Source organism: Macrobrachium rosenbergii, chromosome 59 (genome assembly GCF_040412425.1).
Source record: "Macrobrachium rosenbergii isolate ZJJX-2024 chromosome 59, ASM4041242v1, whole genome shotgun sequence".
NCBI classification, from domain to species: Eukaryota; Metazoa; Arthropoda; class Malacostraca; order Decapoda; family Palaemonidae; genus Macrobrachium; species Macrobrachium rosenbergii.
Window position 1 is genome coordinate 36,555,065 of NC_089799.1, and position 24,549 is coordinate 36,579,613.

The 24,549-nt window shown below is 37.1% G+C and overlaps 1 protein-coding gene across 1 annotated transcript in view; it reads left to right on the forward strand.

Moving 5' to 3' along the window:
- LOC136837556 (uncharacterized transmembrane protein DDB_G0289901-like) overlaps positions 1-23,487 on the forward strand; it is an 83,922-nt gene extending 60,435 nt beyond the window's left edge. Inside the window, exons 2-4 of the mRNA XM_067102409.1 lie at positions 16,959-17,645; positions 17,764-17,932; positions 18,873-23,487. Of these exons, the coding sequence (XP_066958510.1) occupies positions 17,113-17,645; positions 17,764-17,932; positions 18,873-22,397 (4,227 nt within the window). The 5' untranslated portion in view covers positions 16,959-17,112 and the 3' untranslated portion in view covers positions 22,398-23,487. The remainder of the gene's footprint in view (positions 1-16,958; positions 17,646-17,763; positions 17,933-18,872) is intronic.
- Positions 23,488-24,549: the final 1,062 nt, after the last annotated feature.

Here is a 24,549-nt window from a genome sequence, read left to right on the forward strand (position 1 = left end):
CACTACACTCAATGACCGCGCCTCCTCCACTCACACACAGCCATTCACACTTTCGAAACCAGACTACTTTACACAGATGATACCGGATTCCGTTTAAAGAGATAGTCGTTACTAAAATACGTAATGGCCGAGTTATGATTTGCTAATGACAAGACTTAAAGTTTTGCGTCAGAACAAAAGGTTGAAGGAAAATCTTGTTTCGGTGTCGTCTAGGCACTGAGGTCGAAGTGGTCATGACATTTTTTTTACACAACTGAAAATAAATTCTGAGTGTAGACACACAGAAATAAATACACATACACACCCACATAGATACACACAGGTGTTAGTCATATGATGAATGGTATTGAAACGGAAGGCTCTCAAGATCCAAAAAGCTCTGCAGTGCGCGCTTCGTAAAATATGTGGCACGGTGTGAAAGGTGTGAAAGGGATTTGGTTAGATTTGCTGTCAGTGAGGTTTCTATGCAAGTATACGAAGTGTCTGGCACTGTGATAGGTTTCAGCACAATGGGTGGCCACTGACTTAGTCATTAAAATAATGACTTTGTCTACGATTTTTCTGAATTTTCTCAGAAGCCACCTATAGGAGGAAAAACGTCCGTCTAGTTAAATATATATATATATATATATATATATATATATATATATATATATATGCACGTATATATATATATATATATTTATATATATGTATGTATGTATATATATATATATATATCTATATATGTATATATATATATATATATATATGTATATATACATGCATATATATATATAGATATATATATATATATATATATATATATATATATATATATATATATATATATACATGCATATATATATATACGGTATATGATGATTATTACCACATTTGTACGTGATTCATGTATCACACATTACCACAGGTGAAAAATAAGAGACGGGGTGCAGGTCCTGACCGGTTTCGACTTTATTTCCAAGTCATTGACGAACCTTCGTCAATGACTTGGAAATAAAGTCGAAACCGGTCAGAACCTACTCCCCGTCTCTTATTTTTCACCTGTGGGTGTGTGATATATATATAATTTTGAATCTCCTTCACTTGAAAGTAGAGTCTCTCGTAAAACCCTTCAAGGAATAATGTAAAATTACATCAGTGCCATAAAATTAAGGAGACCTCACTTGAATTATTCAAGCAATGACGTAATAACACCTAAATTATGCATCCTTCTCTTCCATTCGCGTTGTATCTAGGAAAAAACGCAGTCGAGATCCTCCATCATTTTGTTAGGGTATAATATGAAGTTACTAACCCATATCACGTGTTTACACGGAGTATGAGGATATCACTTTACAGAGCTAATTAAATTATTATTATATATATATATATATATATATATATATATATATATATATATATATATATATATACTATATATATATGTATACATATATATATATATATATATATATATATATATATATATATATATATATATATATATATATATATATGTATGTATATGTGTGTTTGTGTGTGTATGTGTGAGTGAGTGTATGATTGTATATGATGGAGGTGTGGTGTACGATGGCCACATATAACGGCAATGCACCCAGAGGTATGAATCTTCAAATCGAAACGGCAGCTTTTTCCGCCATAGAAAAATTTATCCTAAAATGAAGGCAGCTGTAAAAAGTACCATGAATTCTTTCAGCCTGAATTTTACAGAACGTAAAATAATTCACCATTCACTAGAAAACTTCACGTCGTAACCAGTGCCATGATATACCATAATGAAACTTAATAAGGAGGGTGAGGCCGTATATTACCAGGCGTGAACTTTGCTCAGCAAGCGCCCACGGAAATACGTCAGCCGGACTGACATTTGAAGATCCGATGCCTTTAAAAAGAAAAGGAGGTTAGTTTGGGATGGGTATTGATGTCATAACTTCGAGTTCAAAGACTCGGAGCCAGATTGTTGAAATCCTTGACCGGTGAATGTTTTCGAAAGGGAATCAGAGTTACTTCCGTGGACGATGAGTCTTCCTGTAGGATGAACCAACTTCTACCCAAAAAAAAGAGAGAGAAAAAAAAGCTGAAACTAGGTGTGTCTCCAGGCATTTTTTTTTTTACACTATTTCATGTTTCTGTTGCTTGTTCCACATTTTTAATCTCTTCTCCACGAGCTGAACCGTCATAGTAAAGTGTTTCCTCACCACTGGACGAACATATGACCCCAACGAAATCCGGTTCCTCCCCTTCGAAGCTATACAGAAGGTCTTGCAAGGTGCACCATACTGAAAGAGTAAAAGGCGTTTGAAATCTAAGGGCACTGCAAGTAAGAGGGGTGACTACTGCAAAGTACCTATAAAAATGGGGGGTAAAAGTCGAGTACGGTCAACAAGGCACAATCATAATAATCTTGGTGGGTCAAGTTTTTCCTTAGTCAGTTCGGGCAACTGTTGGGCCGGCTTTTAGCCGGTAGCAATCAGCGGAGAAGTTGAACATTTTTCAACAAAGTCTGAGACTTGACGTTCCGGGAAAATTTCATACTGTGTTAAAGCGTTCTAAGATACACGAATTGCTGATGGGTACTTCAACATGGCAGTCAGACAGATATTGCAGTAGCCATTCTGCAATTCTCATCATTACTCTCCATCAAAAATCTAATCTGTAAGAGACAATAGTAATTTATAAAGGACTGAAAGAATATGAAATAAATTTGAGAATAAATGATTATTTCTGGCTAGGAGTATAGTCTTTATTAGGAAACAGGATTGATTGAACAAAAGTAATTATATACTTACATTCATCAGGAACTGGTTACATTCACGGTGAGAAAGACCATATATTAAGGAAAGTCTTCGACGGCAACAAAAACATTATTTGTCTACAAAACGATATAAATCTCATGAGAAAAATTATTACAAGGACATGAAAGGCAACAGCCAAACAGACCATTTTAGCTACAATGGCTGCAGTAAATGTAAATGGGGAATCCCCGTTCTCAGTAAAGGAGCGAACCGCCATGCTTTCCAAGCACCCTTTGTCGTCCTACTAGGGACCTGATTAAAAAAAAATATTGCCTGACCGAACTTCTATAGCAGACGGGAACAACCATTTCTCATTCCCAAAAGGAACTCTAAAACCGTGGACCTGAGGAACAATATGTGCGCCTTACAACATTTCCTCGTCGACCCAAACACATTACTAGAGGGATGGAAAAATACTCAGTTAGCGGATACAAAAGTAACAAAACGTGTCTTAATAAACCTGTTTCTGTGGACAAGAGTTTAGATTTAATTTAAAACAAAAAATATTGCTAGGCAATAAAAACATAAACGAGAGTGGCAAATGCCTATAACAATGCTCGTTTGATGCCGCATAATGCCCGGAAAAAAGGTTGTCAGAGAGTGACTAACTTGCTTGGACGCGCTTGCAATACAATGCCTGCCTGAACCAGTGCTCTTTAGAAGACCGGTCAAAAAGGTTTCAGTGATGAGAGAGGAAAAAGAGGAGGAGGAGGAGGAGGAGGAGGAGGAGGAGGAGTGGTGGTATGACGGGAGACCAAAGATGTCAGGGGTCATCCATCGCATCCAAACTCGTGGATGAAGCTCCGAACTCACAAAATATCTAACGACGCTGTCAAAATGATAGAAATGAATAGCTCTATGGTGATGCAAACAAAATCACAACTGTATTAAGTACCCATAAGGTTTCTATAGATGATAATGTTAAGTAGAGTTACGCTGAATCTTCACATAAACAATTAGGAGGAAAATAGTTATCCTGAAAGTTTAAAAGGCTGTTGCAGTCTACATAAATGTTAAAGTATGTGAAATTTAAAACAAACAAAAAATGTATGAACTCTGCATAGCAATAATTTACATTTGCAAAAAGAAAAGTCATCAAATTTCATGATTTATGCATGGAAGCATTAAGAGTAATAAGGACCAATGCATAAGTGTCAAATCAAGGAAAAGTATCCATATTTTTATTTTTACTGTAAACATGTACATCTTATAAAAGAAAGTGTGAACAGATTAATTCCACAAGCTGATTTTCTCTCAGGTTGATGTAGAGCTACTGTATATAATTCTTCGCAGTTAAAATCACAAACACTCACACTGGCACATACATCTGCAGACAAACGTACTTTTGGTAGCTGAGTAGGTCAAGTTACAATCGATTTTAACTTCAGTGCTTAATCATTAAAAATAACTATTATTTCTGAAAATTCAAGGGCATCAGAACTAAGTGCAACAAGGTCAACTTAAGCTTCGTGTCAAAAAATCTAATATGGATATATCTATGTAATCAATTATCTTTCAACTTGATGACCAAGTTACACTCAGGAACCCTCAGCTTCACAGATAAGATATTGCGTCAGAAATACTGTAATTTGGCAAACACACCACCCGACCACCAACATAAATATCATCCAGTGACCATCGGCACCTTTCATACAAGCTAGAGGTCAGAAACCAGAACACGAGGAACTACAAGTAATATTTATGATAACCCGAAGAAGAGGTGTTACTTGACTCACTTCCCACCTGCCAGCGCGTCTTTAATGAAAAATAAACTGTGTGGCTATAATTTTCTAATGTCTTGGTAGATGCAATATGTAGAAATGTAGATACCTATAAATATACGAAATGCAAGTCGTTAATGAATGTAAATAATTGGACAGAGCCTTAAAGTTTACTCTTTGTATTCCAATCTCCCAGGGAATTAACATTAGCGAAGCGACGCTGACCGTTTCAGAGAAGTCAGTGACCATTAGAGAAATGAATGCCCTCGGCTGAGGTCCGCGGTTTTTTTAGTCGGATTCACCGTGGTTGACATATCACCTTCATACGTTGGCCAACTTTGTCTCTCTCTCTCTCTCTCTCTCTCTCTCTCTCTCTCTCTCTCTCTCTCTCTCTCACACACACAACCACATTCTTCGAGCAAGAAATCATTTTAAGCTCTCCACATTTCTCGGCAAATGGTAAAGTCCTACAGTTATGTAGGCGTTGAGCTTTGTACTAAGAGCTGTCAGCTACAGTTGTTGGAAAACAATACTTTTGGGTGACAAAGGTATAAAAGTTTAGAAGTTATAATTTTTGCAAATTAAGAATCATTGACAACAGTATGATAATGAATTACAGTGGCTTAATTATTAATTGCTTTTCTTCAATTTTACACACACACACATACACGTGTGTGTGTGTGTGTGTATACATTGGTTCTCGGCATTTTCGGATCTGCAGTCGCAACCCTAACTGAGACCCATAGGGTTAACTAAATATCAGGTGCACGTTCCTACTTCTGTCAACGGAAACATAAGGAATTTTAACAAAGCAAGCTCATATCGTACGTCATTGCAAGCAATTCGAAAGAATGACCAAAAAGTGGTAAATGTAAATATATGAATTCGACAGATATGTGAATGTAAGAGCGGAAATAGATTTGTACCTTTCTTTCTTGCTCAGACAGATATCGCTAACTCCTTCTGATATTCCGGTTGCTTGTCCGGATCTCGCCCGAGAGTCAGAATGACCTCATTTTCCTCTTCATTTGGATCTCAGACTTCGCAGTGAAAAGTGTGTCCAAAGTGTGAAAATCGTTAAGTTGAAAGGGCATTGCAGTTATTACAATCACATACGTAACTAGTGAAAGAGTGGCCAGGGGATTCAATATATATATATATATATATATATATATATATATATATATATATATATATATATATATATATATATATATATATATATATATATTGCAGTTATTACAATCACATACGTAACTGGTGAAAGAGTATATAGATATATATATATATATATATATATATATATATATATATATATATATATATATATATATATATATATATATATATATATATATATATATATATAATGTATATATATGTATATATAAATATATGTATATATATATATGTATATAATATATATATATATATATATATATATATATATATATATATATATATATATATATATATATATATATATATATATATATATATATATATCCCAAATTTGACGATCGGTGAGGTACACTGTATAATCAAAAAATAGGTTTCATGAATGTTTTGAAGGGTCCTAAAATGACAGCTAATTTCTAGGTACTGAGCGTCCTCAAATCGATGCAAAACACCACATTTATCTATTTGCACTTTTAAACCAAGAAGATTTTGTAATTTGTCTTAAATTGGAATCTTTACTGATACCTACGGTATGTTTGACAAAAACATACGGCGAGTTTTCCTTGAAATGACTACCTGGGATTTTAACCTACATGAAGAGGACGCGTCCAGGGTCATAAAACAATAAGTGTAGCGTAAATACAAACGGAAAAAGCCATTTCTCTCTTGCGATCTAACCGGACTTATCTCTAAGCTTTTTCGAAAATTCCTATCGCCTCGCACCAGACAAGAAATGGCTTCCACGCCCTCTGTAAAGGTTAGTGTCTTGTATGAGCTGCGGATTTGCAATACTCTCTCTCGAACAGTCTCATTGAAATAGAATATTTCTTCGCATAGGTTTACGTAAAGAAGAATTGAAGCAAGGTGTTTGTTCATGAACAACAATATATACTACGGCTGTTATCAAATTGTATTGATGCCACTATATAATTCCATAACTTTCTCCGAGCTATTTGATCAGTTCATAAAGTTAAAAATATCCCGAACGAAGAAGATTTCATCATCTAATGAAATACTAAATAATTCTGAGGCCAACGGGAATATGATAGATTTTAGCCACTTTGAAAAAAAAGCATGCAAGGATAAAAAAAAAAAAAAAAAAAAAAAAGGCGTCGTCGACCACGGGCGGCTAAAACGAAAGATCCACAGTAAAAAACCGATCGCTTCCCGAAGCACCGGAATGAGTTCCTTCGTGTGTTCTCCACGATCTTTCTTAGACGACCGTTACTTAAAACTGCGAACCTTATGTTTCTTGAGCCCATAAGTCACGAGTGGTAAAAAATGAAAGAAAAAACGTTAATGCATTTAATTCTGAAGCTAAACACAGATAGATGGTTCCACGTTTGCGATGCCACGCGGGAGGAGAAAGAGTGGTCGACTGCAGGCATTAAAAAAATGATCTCGTTCTGTAATAAAACACATCTTGAGTCACTAGTCAACTCCGGAGTCCGAGAGAAAGTAACTGTCTCATCCAAGCAGGATTTTTTTATGCTTCTATTAACGCTCCAAGAATTTTTGCTTTTTTGCGACCTGACACGGGAGGAGCTGGTTTTGTTTCGGGGTACAACGGAGAGAGGGCCGGGGCCTTGCGGGTGGGAGGGAGGTGTTTCTAGAAAAGCAATGTCAGAGAAAAAAGTTGTTCTAGTTTAACTAACAAGGCATCAGAGTGTCAATAAAAAAGGGGAAACGGACTTATATAAACCTTCAGAACATCTATGTGATGGTAACGGGAGAATCACAGCTCAACTCCTACGCATATACCGACACCCTCTTGCAATTACGGGGACAAGTTCATTGACACGTCTGCGCGTGTGTGTAAGTTCTTTGCACTGAGATCGATTCGGGCTTTCTAAAGCCCATGTCACAGATACGTGCCTCGCGGCTGCATTTTTAAAGACTATGCATAAATTCTAATGCAAACAAACGCCAGTGCATGCGCAAATACGTTAAACAATACGAGTATTTGTGAGCGCGAGTGCTCGTAGATTTACGTGCATCAGCGTGCAATGTCATATAAGGGCATTATTGCTGTAATTGCAAACACACGCACACACACACACGTATGTATATATATATATATATATATATATATATATATATATATATATATATACATATATATATATATATATATATATATATGTATATATATATATATATATATATGTATATATATATACATACATACATACATACATACATACATACATACATACATACGTACATACATACATATATATGTATATATATACGAGTATATATATATATATATATATATATATATATATATATATATATATATATATATAGATATATATATATATATATTTATATATATATACTACATACATACATACTATAATATATATATATATATATATATATATATATATATATATATATATATATATATATATATATATATATACATGCGTGTGTGTGTGCGTGTGTTTGCGATTACATATATATATATCACCCGTTGGGTCTTGATTCAAACGAGCACAACTTTCCGGCTTTTCAGCAAATTTTAGAGGTGGTGTTGTTAGCTCAACGCCCTATTTCTTGACCTCAGCAAATGCTGGTACCTACTTAATGCTGGGCAGACTTGTGGGCTGTAGGCTGGAAGCGACCCACTACCTAGCAACCATGTGTCGAATTCTGGCCCGCTCCGGCTGATTGCACCTTCCAACACTGGGCGATGGGATTGCCACATTCCTAAGCACACACACACACACACACACACACATATATATGTATATGTGTGTGTGTGTGTGTGTGTGCATAGGGATGTAGCAATGCCATCGCCCAGCGTTGGGTGGTACAATCAGCTGAAGAGAGCCAGAATTCGACACGCAGTTGCTAGGTAGTGGGTCGCTTCCAGCCTACAGCCCACAAGTCTACCCAGCTCTAAATAGGTACCAGCGTTTGCTGAGGTCAAGAAATAGGGCGCTGAGCTAACAACTCCACCTCTAAGACCCATATATATATATATATATATATATATATATATATATATATATATATATATATATATATATATATATATATATATATATATGAACGAGTGTGATGAAAAAACTCCTGCAATGGGTTAGCAACTTTCAGTTTAGAAAATAAATCAAGAGATTTTATTTTCCCACCATTTTCCCTTATATAATGAATGTCTAGCGTCTAAAGAAGTCATTTCTCTTACAGTCACTTTCTCTACGTCTTTGTTGGAAAATTAAATAAACGATAAAAAAGCAAAATGTTAAGAGGAAAAAAAATGATAAATGAATAACTTAAACTATTTCTAAGTTGGCCGCTGCGACTTTGATTGAGCTGCTGTGATGTATAGAATTACTAGTCTCGGTTTTAGTAATAGGCTTCACGCGAGAAAAATTGAACAAAAGAAGCCTGATTTTCCACAGAATAGACTGTACGGACGTGAAGAGATTCTAATAAAGAAAGAGAATTATTTTGCTGTTAGAGGAATGTCGGAACATAATACACAATCTGACTTATTTTCTGACCCCGTTAAATGTATCAAAATCACTTACTTATGGATTGTGTCAATTTAGTTTTCACTCTTATGAAGGACGGCCCAAAAGGTGCCGCCCTCTCAATGGGAAATCATTTCCGTAATAAATGAAAGTGTTAAACTAAGTATAGATTAGTTTTACCAGACCACTGAGCTGATTAACAGCTCTCCTAGGTCTGGTCCGAGGGATTAGACTTATTTTACGTGGCTAAGAACCAATCGGTTACCTAGCAACGGGACCTACAGCTTATTGTGAAATCGAACCACATTATACCGAGAAATGAATTTCTTACACCAGAAATAAATTCCTCTAATTCTTCATTAGCCGGCCGGAGACTCGCACTCGGGCCTAGCGAGTGTTAGGCGACAACTCTACCGACTCTTTTAACGAGGAACTGTAATGTTAAGAACGTGGTACGTGGTCTAGAACAGAAATGTTTTGATTATTCTAATCAAGACACTTATCAGGCGCCATCATTCAAAAACCATATCGTAAATCCGGGAAAGAAGTTCCAACCGCCATCCTTTGCCAGGGGTTCGCCTTCATATGAAATTGTCGATTAATATTAGAACTTCATGCCCACGTAATACAATGACGATAGGCAACGTGACAAAAATCCGTCGTGCAAAGCAATATGAATACCCGGTGCTTACGCTCTGATAAAACAAAGGAAACAATCCAATTCAACGAAGTCCAAGAATTGGGCCATTGGTTTAATCTCCGCTCTGAATCTGGTATACCAGGTGTGGTTAGGCTTCGTTGTCTCATTTCTTTCCAACCTCTAACTTTACGGTTAGATTTAATCAGTCAGTTAGAGAAAGTATTAAGTGCCTTGGTGAGTGCTTTCAACTGTGCTTGCATACTTTTTTTTTTTTGTGAGGAAATGTTGGCCAACGAGATAATTGAAAACGTTGTAATCGTGAGGTTCAAGGAAGAAAAAAAATGACATTCGTTTTGAGAGTTAAAAATTTAAACAATAATAATGATAGTAATGATAATGATGAATGATAGTTACCTTAGTTATGGTATAAAATAACTATATTAACCTGAGGAGAAGCGTAGAATTAAACCATTTGCTTCGAATAATAAAAAAAAAACCATGACCTATGAGGTACTTTTCATTTTTATAAATAAAAGCCAGCAGATATTTGCTTACTCAGAATAAACAGAACATCCTTTAAATATTCACATATACTCATATGTACATAAAATACAAGGCCATAACCGCTACAAGACACTGGAAAGAAACTTATCGACCTTATCTATTTAGTTATACAGACGAAATAAACAAACTTTACCAGCAGCAAGCGGATGCTAGTCAGTGCAAGAAGACGATGAGAAAGAAGCTCTCTGCGATTCTTCCGTTTCCGGGAAGAGAATTACGCTCCGTTCAACGTGGAGAATTCCTTTTCAAATGCCTTTACAGGCCACATGCAACTGAAATGTCAGAATAACCATCCACTCAGCATACAGACTCGTTTAACCGAAAGGTCTCAAAAAATATAATTACTTGCGTTGCACCATTCCATCGCATTACAGTGCCACCGTCATGCCGTTGGAAATATCCAAAAGATCAATAAAATTCGTTGCTAACGGAGCATTTTTCCTTTCGGCTCAAGTGACAACAGTCCGAAAAGATAACTGATATTAGTACGAAAAGACCTTTTTGAAAGCCCTCGGGCCCGATGCAATATGTTGCGCATGACGAAGCGAAGACATTGGAAGAATAACTAAAGAAATGTATTACGGAACTTGTCCACTTTCACCTGCGCAGGCAAAGGCAGCGTACGCATTACAGATACTGTACCTCATTCGTGTAGTCTGTGAACCGGATCATTGGGGTATCACTTCCCAGGTATAATTTTTCCAGGTAAAAATAAGCCGCGAGGTGTGAAGATTAGTCGGTTGCGGAAGGATATAACATCAACAGGGAAATGATAAATGTGATTATATATATGTATATATGTCTATGTATATATAAATATGTATATTATATGTATATATATATATATATATATATGTATTTATGTGTGTGTGTGTGTGTGAGTGTGTGTTTGCGCGTGTATTTGCTATTTCAATGCCGGCGTAACAAGTTTCGACAATTATGTATAGACACTTAAATATATAATATAAATATATATATGTACACAGACACACATACGCACAAACGCACACATATATACATATATATATATATATATATATATATATATATATATATATATATATATATATATGTATATATATATATATATATATATATATATATATATATATATATATATATATAAAATATATATATATACATACATTATACTTTACACTAGCTTGGGAATAGCAAATGAAATTATGCACACACACACACACACATGCATACACACAAAATAAAACCCTGTTATTAAGATACGCTGCATTGAAACCCACCCTTCTTCTGTCAACACTGGCAACAAATTACCTGCGGTATAGTTAACTGACTAAGGTGTACTTGCTGGCAACCGGACGTCTCACACCTGGATACACCGTTCTAAATGAACAAGGCGCACAGGAGAAACACAAACACATACACACACACACACACACACACACACACACACACACATATATATATATATATATATATATATATATATATATATATATATATATAATTATTCCTTATAATTATTTCTGTTAACGTTAACGTCAGGTATTCTTCTGTATACTCTGGGCTTCCATAATTTTGGGTTGCCCGTCCCGTCAGCCTATGATGCAATCACCAGAGGCGTATTTTAAGTAACCTCAGTGGCCTCTTCATCCTTCCATTTCTGAGACTGCAAGTTCTGAATCTGAATACGGAACAAACGAAGCAGCTCTTCCTTCCTTGTGAGTAGTGAGGTTACTGTAACCAGCCTCTTATTACTGCGTTGAGTTTGCTGGCCTCTAGATGAGTATGCTTAAGGCAGGTAACTTTATCGGAGTTTTGGTTTGGTACGTTACTTCCTGCCCCAAGGAGTTGAATCATGTCTAGAAATTCTGGAAGATATATTTCGTTCACAGAGCAATAAAATGAGCGGTGCGGTCGCTGTGAATTTAGACAAATGCAGTGCTTCCTAAGTCATTAAAAAGGCATAATTCATACCAATAAAATATTCAGACCGGTCGTTAAGCATAAAGACAAATTCCTCCCAAATCATAAAAAGTGACTGGCCAGGCGTAAACCGGTAATCACGGTGAGATTGCTCAACCTTCATCATTTCATTTACAGACCAAAATTTTTTTTTTTTTTTTTTAGACGGTGAAATGATTTCCTTATCACGGCGCTCGGTTAATTAGCGCACAAATCAGGGCATCAGGATTTCTCTTCTGCTCACGACAAAGTTAGATCTGTGCGTTCTGTAAAAATAGATCAGAAATAAATGTACGCACATCTACGAGCGGGGTATACGACAAAATCACGCATAAGCTGATGAGCAGACCTTAATTCAAATAGAAATCGTCCTTAAGTGCATTGCAAACCATCATGTTTTAAATTTTCAATATTCCATTTTAAAATGTTTCGTCAAAATAAGTACCTGTATGGACGGAATATGGCCGAATGCCTTTCATGGTGGCTTGACCTTTAAAATCCGTGCAAAAAGTTTTTAGCCCCAGAACCGGAATGGCAGCTGCAAGCTTCTAACAGCAAAATACTTGCAAAGTGCCTTCTGCAAGCAATGCTACCAGCCATTAAAAAAGTTTCCATTCGCTTCCGTCACGAACAAAGGCAGTTTAGGAGTGGTCTCTCCTCTGTGGCCTTTCGTGGTTAAGAAGAGAGTTTCGTCATGTTGAAAAGAACAATCAGCTATAATTAGCTGATTAAAGAAAATGCAAATCTAATGCTATCAAACAGATACGTTTCACTGAAAAAAGTGGACTCACCATAGCTATGGTATTATTTTTATTGTTAGTTGTTAATTAAGGTCCTTAACGTTCATATCAAAAAGTCAAAAGTCAGCTTGAACAGGAGCATTAAGAGAACGGATTGCCCATGCAGGAAAAAACCATAACTAACAAGAATAGAGGAACTTAGTAAACTGTAGACTAAAATAACCAATAACTTGGAAGAGCTCCACAAACATTACACATATACATGCATACATACATACATATATATATATATATATATATATATATATATATATATATATATATATATATATATATATATATATATATATATATATATATATATATATATATATATATATATTGTATACATATTCAAGGTCAAAACTCAAGCAGCTGGAACAGGCTAAAATGAACAATGGTTCCAGCACCCGACCCTCCGAAACACCAGCATGACACTGCTCTAAACTCACTAAAAACATCATCAGCAACGACTATGCTGCCGGATTTTTTTGGTCATTGTGTGGTTCCCTAGTGTGTAATAACTTCATTAATATTTTATCTCACTCTCTGAAAAATCGTTTAAATGCAAATCGATAAATTATTGATTAATTCTTTTAGGTGAACTAATGTCGCAATGATTATAGTCGAAGGTCATGTCGATGCATTCGAACACGTCCATACACTTCACAAATTCATTTCTTTCTACATGTTTGCAGTGCTTTCCTTTTCCTTCAATTTCAACAGACGGAAGACCCAACCACTGGCAGCTTAACAATTACTTCAAACAATGTCCTTTATCAAAATCAACAAGTCAGGAAAGAGAATAGGGAAGAGGGTCATTCTTCAAATCGCTGTTCTCTAAAGGACGACCATTAAGAGTTCCTGACGATACCAAATGAAATCGAGTAGGACGGGTTCGATCTCACGTTCAGAAATTACTCACAAATAATAGCAAATCATATCAAGAGGAAAGGAAAAATGACTTCGGGTGAAACTTTACCGAGACAAGGAAATGCAGATTTAGGTCTTTTACTTTTGTATTTAGCGAATTCATATCGGTTTGGCTCTAGACCTTTTCTGATTTGCAATAAATGCGCGTTTATAAGCTAACTGGAATGTAAACGAAAACGTTCTAAAGAACATCTAATATGATCAATTTTTCGCTTTGATCTTGTCGGCCAGGGGTAGAGGCCAAAAGCCAAGACACTTGAGATGAAGGCAGAGACCTGCATCCTTAAAGGAAATTACTTCCCCTCGTCTTGTCGTGCTCAGCCGTTCTGCTTCTAACCAGCAAAATATTGCAAAATCATGGAGCGATTTCTCTTCAGCCGAACATTCCAAAAGGGGAATAGAAAACTGCCGTGAATTCCCAAGAAATTATGTTGCATTATAACAGGGTAACGTTAAAGCAAAATATCACACTTCCATTGCTGACTTAGAGTTATTTTTCAAAATTTTCAGTCTCTTGAATCCCCGGGTGTACCAGATTTGAAGAATAGCGCTAACTTTTCTCAAAAGAAACTGTATTACTAGCACACACCAAATGTGTTTCACGGATGTTTTTTGTTATTTTCACTTGATGGGGGACCACAATGTACAAAAAGATTCTTTTGACGTTTTGAAGAATGTAAAATGTTTATAATCATGAGTACTTGGCATATTTGAATTCTATGGAGCTCAAATTGTTTCGGAAAATCGAAAATTAAGTTCCTGATTCATGAACGTCTCTTATTCTTAAACATTGTATTTCAAATATGCAGGAAACAAAAGGTAACAGTTGCATTTTGTGAACTGATGTATTCCTAGGCTCACATAGCCAAATAGGTATTTAGGTAGAGATATCGGCTGTGCGAGAGAGAGAGAGAGAGAGAGAGAGAGAGAGAGAGAGAGAGAGAGAGAGAGAGAGAGAGAGAGAGAGATTTTCTTCTTGACATATTCGCGCAAAGTAACCTTGAAGTATATTAGAGAAAAGATTAAATTCGTAACGAATGCAGGGCAAGATTTATTCAAAACATCTCAGTAATCTTGCGATGTTTCAAGCCAATCAAGAAGTGGCGAAAGAAGGGGCTTAGTTTCGCAATCTTTGCTCAAACGAAAGTATACAATCACTATTTAGCTAGGCGGTATAAACTAGTTTCGGCAACATTCAAAGCCCTTCCCAGTAAAATTTATTGGTCAAACGGCATTCCCAGTCTTGCTCACAGGCCACGAGCAAAGCCATCAAGGATATATTAAACTGTGAAACAAAAAGCGCGGATGTTTCTTCACATAAACGATGTAAACGATGATGATGTTTTCAATGTTTAGTACTGGCTTCATTCCCTCCCATGGAGAACATTTCAGATGAATTTGAGACACACATAATAATCCCTGATGGGATTTCTCAGAGTAGTACTTGGTAGATTTTAATATTCCCAAATAAATTCTCAAAAAAGATGCCACGCGTACAATGAAAGGTATTAGAAAAGCCTGATGGGAATGAACAAAATGTCACGATATATTTAAAATGATGTCGGTAAGTTCTTGATTTAGACAAAAACTTGATCACATTATAAGTGAACTAACACTGAAAAGAACAGATTGTAGCACATTAGGGAACCTAAACCTCATAGACACCGACAGCATTTACGACATGAATTGGCAGTTAGAGAATAAATCCGAACAATTGATTCCGGGAAGAATCAAAATAGAATTTGAAATCACAGTGTGTAGATCAGTATACGCGATAAATAAGTTAAATTTATTAGGTAATACCGTCTTGGATGACTACTGTATTTGCTGATTCAGTCAGAAGGCTGCCTGAGAATAATCCAAATATATATTTTGCAATTTTTTTTTTCTGATTGGTTTTCCCAGAAAAGTGAAACGGATGCTACTCCACCTAGGCATTGACCTTTCAGTAGGCTACTAAATTGTGAGCACTGTACTCTCTCACTTTTAGGCATTTTAGATACATTATTCGAATATATATATATATATGTGTGTGTGTATGTATGTACACACACACGCACACACACATATATATATATATATATATATATATATATATATATATATATATATATATATATATATATATATATATATATATATATAAATGCATGTCATATTCCATTCATTTTGATAATCTTCCATTTTTTGAATTGCTGGAGAAGTGATTAATCATTCACATCACTTTTTCATATTTTTCATTTTGTATTTACCTTCACTGTCTTTTATGCGGGATAAATCTCATTTTTTGACAGAGCATTTCTTGCCATTCATTCTCTTGACGGATTCTGGCCCAGTCACCCTGAAAACTCCTCCTCTTCTGCGTGACAGTGAATTTTGCACGGCCTTCTGCCGCAAATATATAAGGAACCGTTTAATTCAGTTTTCAAAAGATGACACTTTGCTGACATTCCGTAAGGCTAATTAAATGACCTCACATTCGACTCGTTTACTAAAGCTTACATTATCGAAAGAATTCAGCTGCTCTTGATTGTTAGTGAGGTTGCATGCTGAAACAGTTTGAATGTTCCTGCCCCTGGAAATACGGCGGCGTTCCCTTGTGAAAAGGCGATCACAAAGGATATCACACTAGGATGAGAGAAAACGCTGATATTTTACCGTATAAAGCTTTCCGTATTCGTATGTCAAGGATATTTTTTTTAAAGACAGCTAAAAAATGATAATTTTATTTTTCATGACATTTCAAAACTAATACTCTTGCACATCACTGCAATGTTTATTCACTTATCTTATTCTATTTTTAAAGGTCTTGTATTCTGTACCGTAGTTTTAAAAATATTGCACTTTGCGCAGGATGGATATTTCATAAAATGCTGCAAAAGCCCCTAGAAATCAAGAAAACTATTATTTTCTTTTTTCAGGTACAGTGGTTTTGATAAAGAGCCCATCCGCCTGCATTCTCGAGAGCGCCCAGTCGCCTTACTCCCCAGAGAGCAATAAAAAAAAAACGAGGCTGCAAGACGCGAAAATTACCATGTCTTAAAAACTCGAGTCTGCTACGGGGAGCGTCGCACCATGCCTGAAGGAGGCGGCAGTAACGACTGCCATCTTTGCCACATACACGACCATGCTCCAGCCTCCACGCTGTTGAGGACGCATCCACTGCGAGCATCCCAGTCGAGATCCAGAAACCCAAGTAAGTCCTCCACCACAACGCTTAGTCGCAATCTACATCATCATCACCACCACCACCACGACGGCGGCCACCACTCACGGGACAATGGCACAATCAGGGACGCTGATGCGAAGTCTATGAGAGTTGCCAGTGCTCTGGCGAAGCTCAGCGAAAGATCCCATTCCCTGCCTGGAAGCCGTGCCAGTACCATATCTAGGCCCAATGAAGTCTCCGTCTTACCAAATGGCTCACCACCCGAACACAATCACAGAGGAAATGACGTGCACAGCATTTCCCGCTCGCAGCGGGAATACAACAATGTGCTTGCAGCTTTACTCGATACGCGTGTGGGTAGCCTGCCTAGCTCCCACAGTGCCAGTCACAGGGAACCAGATCTCTTGAATGCTCTTCCTAGAACGCGCAACAATAGCAGGTTTGTATGCATAATTACGAAATCTTGAGTGCAATGATGTGGTAATAACATGAAGGTGATAAGAAGCATTTGCATCGCATAATGACAGTTCTTTTGTTCTTTCTCTAAATGAACGCAGGGCAAGTACTTTGTCGCGAGGACAACTACATCACAGCAACTTGACTCTAGCACAAGATACTGAACAGGATTATTACACTCACATCAACAGATCCAGATTTAAAGATGAAGCAAGAAAGCAGAGATTTAATATTCAAACAGTTATGCTCATTGGCTGCTATACTATGTTGGTAAGTATGCTGAAGGAAAATATGTATGATCCTGCTGAGTGCCTAGAAATGTGTAATTAATTTTTTACAAACAATAAAAAAAGGAATTCTCAAAAGCACACTACCAAGAATATTTATAAAATTGACGTTGAAAAACTGTGTACTGCTAATCAACTGCTAAAATTAGGATTTGTACCAGCATAAACTATCCCAATGTATTGCTGGCTTTATTATTCCAATTTTATGATACTTCTTTCAGGTATTTTAGATAAAAAAAATTTATTCTATATACATCATGCATGATGAACTCGTACAAAATACATGAGTACAAAGTTCATAAAGTAAAACTTATCATCATTGGCAAGAGCAAGCTACATACTCGCACAATAAATTCTTAGGTTTTTAGAGAGGAACTTAACGGAAATGCAAGACCTTGAAAACAAGGGCCAAAGAATTTTGTTTATACATTAACAGAGACAAAAGATGGAAAAGTAATTCAGCGACGGAAACATTTCAGAATGCTACAGGTGTCTCTTTCAATCCTTGCTCTAGAAATCTTTTTGACCCTAAAATTCTACACTCCATCACACTTTAAGAGACAAATCTTTCTTGTTAAGGGAGGTAAACCAAGTACAAGTTGTTTGTTTCTATGTTTTTTCTTTGCAAAGACAAACCATACTTAGACTGATCTACATGTTTGAGCATTTTATGCATGAAAAAGAAGCTGGATTTATCAAAAAGTGGGGATGTATTATAAGATTAAAATTACTTTGCGCAATATACTAGTATCTTTCTTGTGTGTGGGTGTGAATTGCTCTTGTCAACTTCCACTCTTATAGTTATACACATTTCTCAAAATTACTAAATCGTGTAATACTTGCAAGATGAAAAATTATTGCAAACATAAAATAAAAAGCTTTTGAATGAGTAATTAACATTATTGATCATCATTCTTTTTCAGTTTGTAGTAGCTATCATTGTAGGAGTGGTACTCTGTCAGCAAAATGGTTGGCTTGGTTTTGGACATGGAACATCTGATGAAGTCTCAGGTAATCTAAGTGACGCCCCTAACAGTCAAGATGCTGGAACGTCCTCAATGCGAGACTTAGGCCGCTCAACTCGGGGCAGAGGGAATCGTGGTAACTGGCCAGGTCCCACTATAGATTATGATTATCCATTAGACAGTCAACCTCCACGTATCAATTCAGCTGGAGTTTTCCCAGGAGGACAAGGAAGGGGCACAAACCTTCAAAATACACCAGGTTCAAAGGATGACCCTTTAAGAACTGTCAATTTTCAACCTACAGGTCCATTTGATGGGACCAATGGCAATCCCAGACGGCCTATCCAAAGAGCACCTAGTCCTGTGGGAGGAGGAAATTCACCAGGAAGTGGAAAAAGCATCACAGATTCTCGTGATGACTCCCCAAACAATGAGTTTGGCGGTAATGGACAAAATACTAGGAATCAAAATACCAATAGACAGCAGTCAAGAAACAACAATCCTTTCAATAACTTTGCAAATCCAGGAAGAACAGGAACTGTTGATTCTGATGCACCAGGAAGGCCAAACTTACAAAATTTTCCTGGTAACACTCAAAGACCATCAAACCAGAACACAGCAGGAATTAACAATCCAAACATCAATCAAAATAGGGGATCAAACCCAAATTCTAATGGCGCAAATAACAGGAATTTCAATGGTAACGCTGAAAACGATGGTGGCTTCCCAAATAGACCTGCTGGAAATTTTGCTTCACCTAATGGAAACCAGAGGCACCAACCCAATAGGAATTTTAACAATGCCGCAGACAACTCAAGAAACAGTCAGAATAGCAACTTCAACACAGGAACAGGGTTTGGAGAAACCAGTCCAAGTGGAAGTTTTCCCCCCAATGGACAAGGTTCTGCAGTGAGAAATTTAAATGACGGCTCAAATTTAGATAGAGACAATTTTAATGGAAATTCAAATACCCATGGAGGAGGAAACTTCAATAATGCCTTTGGTTCCAGTGGAAGAGGAAATTTCAATGATGGAACAGGATCTAATGGAAGAGGAAATTTCAATGATGGAACAGGATCTAATGGAAGAGGAAATTTCAATGATGGCACAGGATCTAATGGAAGAGGAAATTTCAATGATGGCACAGGATCTAATGGAAGAGGAAATTTCAATGATGGCACAGGATCTAATGGAAGAGGAAATTTCAATGATGGCACAGGATCTAATGGAAGAGGAAATTTCAATGATGGCACAGGTTCTAATGGAAGTGGTAATTTCAATGGCCCATCTGATGGAAGAAGAAATTTCAATGGTGCATCTAATTCAAATGGAAGAGGAAATTTTGATGCAACAACAGGGACTGATGGAAGTAATTTCAACACAGGTCAAAGAGGAACTGGAAATTTTGACACTGGTGCTAGTTCTGGTGTGGCAGGAAATTCTGATATGAGTTCTGGGGGAACAAGCAATTTTGGTAACAACGGAGGCTTCCAAGGGTTTGGAAATTCTGATACTGGTTCTAGCACTGGTGTATCTGGAAATTTTGATGGCATTAACTCAAGTGGAACCAATGATTTTCAAAGTGGTTCTGGTAGACAAGGAACAACAAATGCTAATGGTGGCAGCTCTAGTAGTATGGGGAATTTCAATAGTGGCTCTGGAATGAGAGGAGCTAATTTTGATAATTCTGGTGATTCTGCAGGATCTGGAAAATTTGAGCCATCTGGGATGGGCCCAGTGAGAACATTTGACAATTTCCAAACTGATGCCATGGGAGATACAAACTCTGGCTTAAACAATAGAGGCTCAAATACTTTCAACAATGCAGGCAGCTCAGGTGCAATGGGAAATATCAATTCTGGTTCTACTTCACAAGGAGATAACTTTAATCATGGAGGTGGTTCTAATGGTTTTGGAAATTTTAATCCTGGGAATGATATGGTGGGCGTACCAAACGTAAACAGTGCAACAGGTACAAGAGGAATGTCAGATTTTACCAATGGGAACGGTTCTGGAGGAAGAGGATCATCAGCCAACTTTGGTGTCAATAGACCATCCACTGGTAGTGACAATTTTAACACTGACTCAGGCATGGGAGGATCAGCTAGTGGAAACTCTGGAGCTACTGACAACTTCAATTCAGGTTTAGGAAGTTCAGATCATGGCACTTTCAATGATAATTTTGGTACCAGTTTTGGCAGCGGTTCAGCTTCCGGTGGAAGAAATAACTTTCCCACAACGAGCCAAGGAAGCTCAAGTATGAACACTGGTAACAATATGAACCAGGAACAATTTGGAGCTGGAACTGGTGTTGACAATTTTAGCAGTGGCTCAGCTGGAACTCTTGGAAGTCAGATAAACACCAATGGAGGCTCTAGATCAGGGACTGCCGGAAATACCCATATGGACTTTGGAATGAGTTCAAATAACAATGGCCATTCAAATACTGGCACAGGGAACATGGGGGTTAACCAGTTTTCTGGAGGATCTAACAATAATTTTGACATACCCTCTGCCATACTTGGTGACGGTAGACTACCCACACCAATTCCTGGTATGTTCCCTCAAGAAATGAGAGATCTGGGTAATGGAGACAGAAGGAAGATGCCAGCTGGGCGCAATCTAAATCTGCAAAATCTTCCTGCCAGTGATCAGTCTGATAGTATGCTTAATAAACAAAGTGGAGGAGCAAACAGCAGTCCAGGTACACCATCAGTGGATCATAGTTTAAGTGGAGGGCCCAGTGGCATGAGCAGTGGAATGCATACAAAGTCTTCAACGCCATTAAATACTGGAACTAGTGATCATCAGAAAAATATGGGAGATTCTACAGGTCATAATTGGGAGGGGCAAAAAGCGAAAGGGACTCAAAATACAAATGGAAATTCTGGATCACCTGTCACGGATGGAGTGAGCCTTCCTTCAAGTGGTCCCACTTCATCAGGATCTCAACAGCCTACAAATACATTTGCAACTGGAGTTGGAAGTGGTATGTCTTTGGGTGTTAATGGTAATCAGTTCAGTGGTCAACCTACACCTGAGATACCAGTAACAACACACCAAGGAATTATCACCATCCCACCATCCAGTGGCAGCCCAACACCTCTGAAAGTCATGAAAGGTTTCACTGTCCAACGTGGAGAAGTTGTAGCCATCAGCACTATAAAATCTTCAGACAAGGATATATCAATACTACAGCCAGATCATGATGTTATCTTCCACATCACTCCCAACGCCCCAGATGCCGGGGTATCACTTATAAGACACCCAAACCAAGATCCCAATGTGATGGGTGCTGTGGGGGCAACGGGCACTACAACACCTCCCAGAAGTGCAGCATCCCCAGTGTTACGAAGGTGGGAGCACACGGACCACGACGGGACACTGTCAAGAGGTCTTGTGAGAAAAGATGGTTCCTTTACTTTCACCAACTGTCGTCCCTCCGAAAGCTGCGGCAAGCATTCTGGTTCTTCGGGGAGCTGAAAACCCAGAATCTAGCGTAAATCAAATTCAGACAGTTACACATAAATGTCACTCCGTGGTGTGTTCTAAGATGTCCATGTGTGCTAATGACTTATACCAATTTACTATCAAGATGAAATAGCGTTAGTTAAAGTAAACCTCAAAGGCGAAACAAGTTCGAGTTCTAAAGTAAAAAGCTCTATGTCTAAAATTTCAAGTAATGCACTTAAACAGCTGGAAATTATGTAAACGATCAAGCGCAAGTTTTACCGTGAAAATCCTTGTGAATTGTATCAAGGAGAAACTTATCAAAATAAATTATTTCTGACTATAAGAAATAAAACTGAGGCATTCAGATGCACCCGTGCGAACAAAGGAAACTTAACTTATTATTTATCAAGCGCCAGTCACCACGCGAGGGTGAAAAAGTGAAACAGTGGAAAGAGAGTATGATGTTTCAATATTCTTGTTTCCAGAAACGAAAGTGCCATCAGGACTTCTGGAAAAGTTCAAGGTTGGAAACTTAAACTTTTTCTGTTCGAAGTATTATTAGCATGTAAGAATCAGTCGTCGTTTTAAATACTCCCCTTATTAATATTTATTCAAAAGTAAATATAATAACGCTTTGGCTCTTGTGTATTTCATCGAAAGATAAAGGTGTGATAAAGCGTGTAGCCGGAGCCAAAAAGACGAATATACACATGTATATATGCATATACGTATATATTACTAATTAGTGTTGATAACAAGCGTTCTCGTGTTGACAACAAGCTCATTGGTCAGACAGTGATTGATCGAGATAATCTCAATGACCAATGCAGTCGATATACATAACCTACGTCATTAACTTCTTTTTCGTTAAAATCTTATATTATTTTCTTGTTACTTTAAAAGTGTGTATATATACAGTATATAAGTAAATACACACACATATATGTCAATTAGAATCAAATGAAAATAATATATATATGTGTGTGTATATATAAATATATACGAATTCCCTTAACAGTGCCTTGTTGTAAATGGTGTAAATGTTTGTCATACTATTGTCTACTGCTTTTCTGTTCTGTAATATAAATACATTAGTTTTCTGTAAACTAGTCCAACTTTGGTTCTGGAGTTTCTTTATCCTTTTCCACATGCTCATGTGAAATGACAGATCAAGACTTACGGTAGGAAAATGATTTATGAAGGAGCAGTCATCAGAAATCTACCTTCCATGACTGAATTAGAAATTATGCTATTAGAGCTGAAACTGTTACAGTAAGAGCACAATATGAGAAAACAAAAGGGATGAGGATTTTGAGCATAAGTAAATTTTCAAAAATGATAAAAGGAAAAGGAAAATATTGTGGATAAAAAACGATAACTCATTTTCATAATGAATGAATGCAGCCACGATAACCTCAATATGATTAGCAGCGTCAACAGAGCTCAACATGTCAATATTCATCAACATCAGAGGAAATAAGTAAACAGCCATTAAGGGTGAGTCATGGCCTCGTTGTCTAAAGGATCTAAGGCACGTGAAAGGACCATAACTTCCAGCGAAAAGATCCTGAAGATATCCTTGAAAATCTCACTCAAAGATAAGATTGACCTCTTCGCCATATAGAGATTGAAAGTGCACCTGCTGCTTCCTTTAGGAACAGGACGTACTTTTGTCCCATTCCCTTGACTTTGTACATTCAGTCAGTGGGAAAAATTCCGACGAAAGGAAAACCAAAAAGTAATGAAAATTTTAACAAACATCCATTAAGTAATCAAGGCTTAAGGATAGACAGTCATATGGGGAAAATGAATGAAAGGCTATGTCTAAAGAGAAACCCTCCACAATCCAAACAAAGGTGTGTACGATCGTCAGACACATGAATGGTTTGACAATAACAGTTTTTTCAGCAAACGTTACTTTGATTATTCAATATATATGGAAGGGCAGGACAAGAAAAATGAATCAGCCTCTTAATATATTAACTTTTCGGGGTTCAGGTGACCCGCTGCAAAACAAACAAGACTCTTAAGGTGTGTCGCCAGATTCACCCATCCCAATGTTAACCGGGCCACACTTAGCTTCACTTCACTGATCTGAAGACCAGCAGGTTAAAGAACGTGTTACTTCTCTCAGCTTATAACGTTTTCGCGACTAAGTGGAAGTGACCAAAAGTGCTTGAAT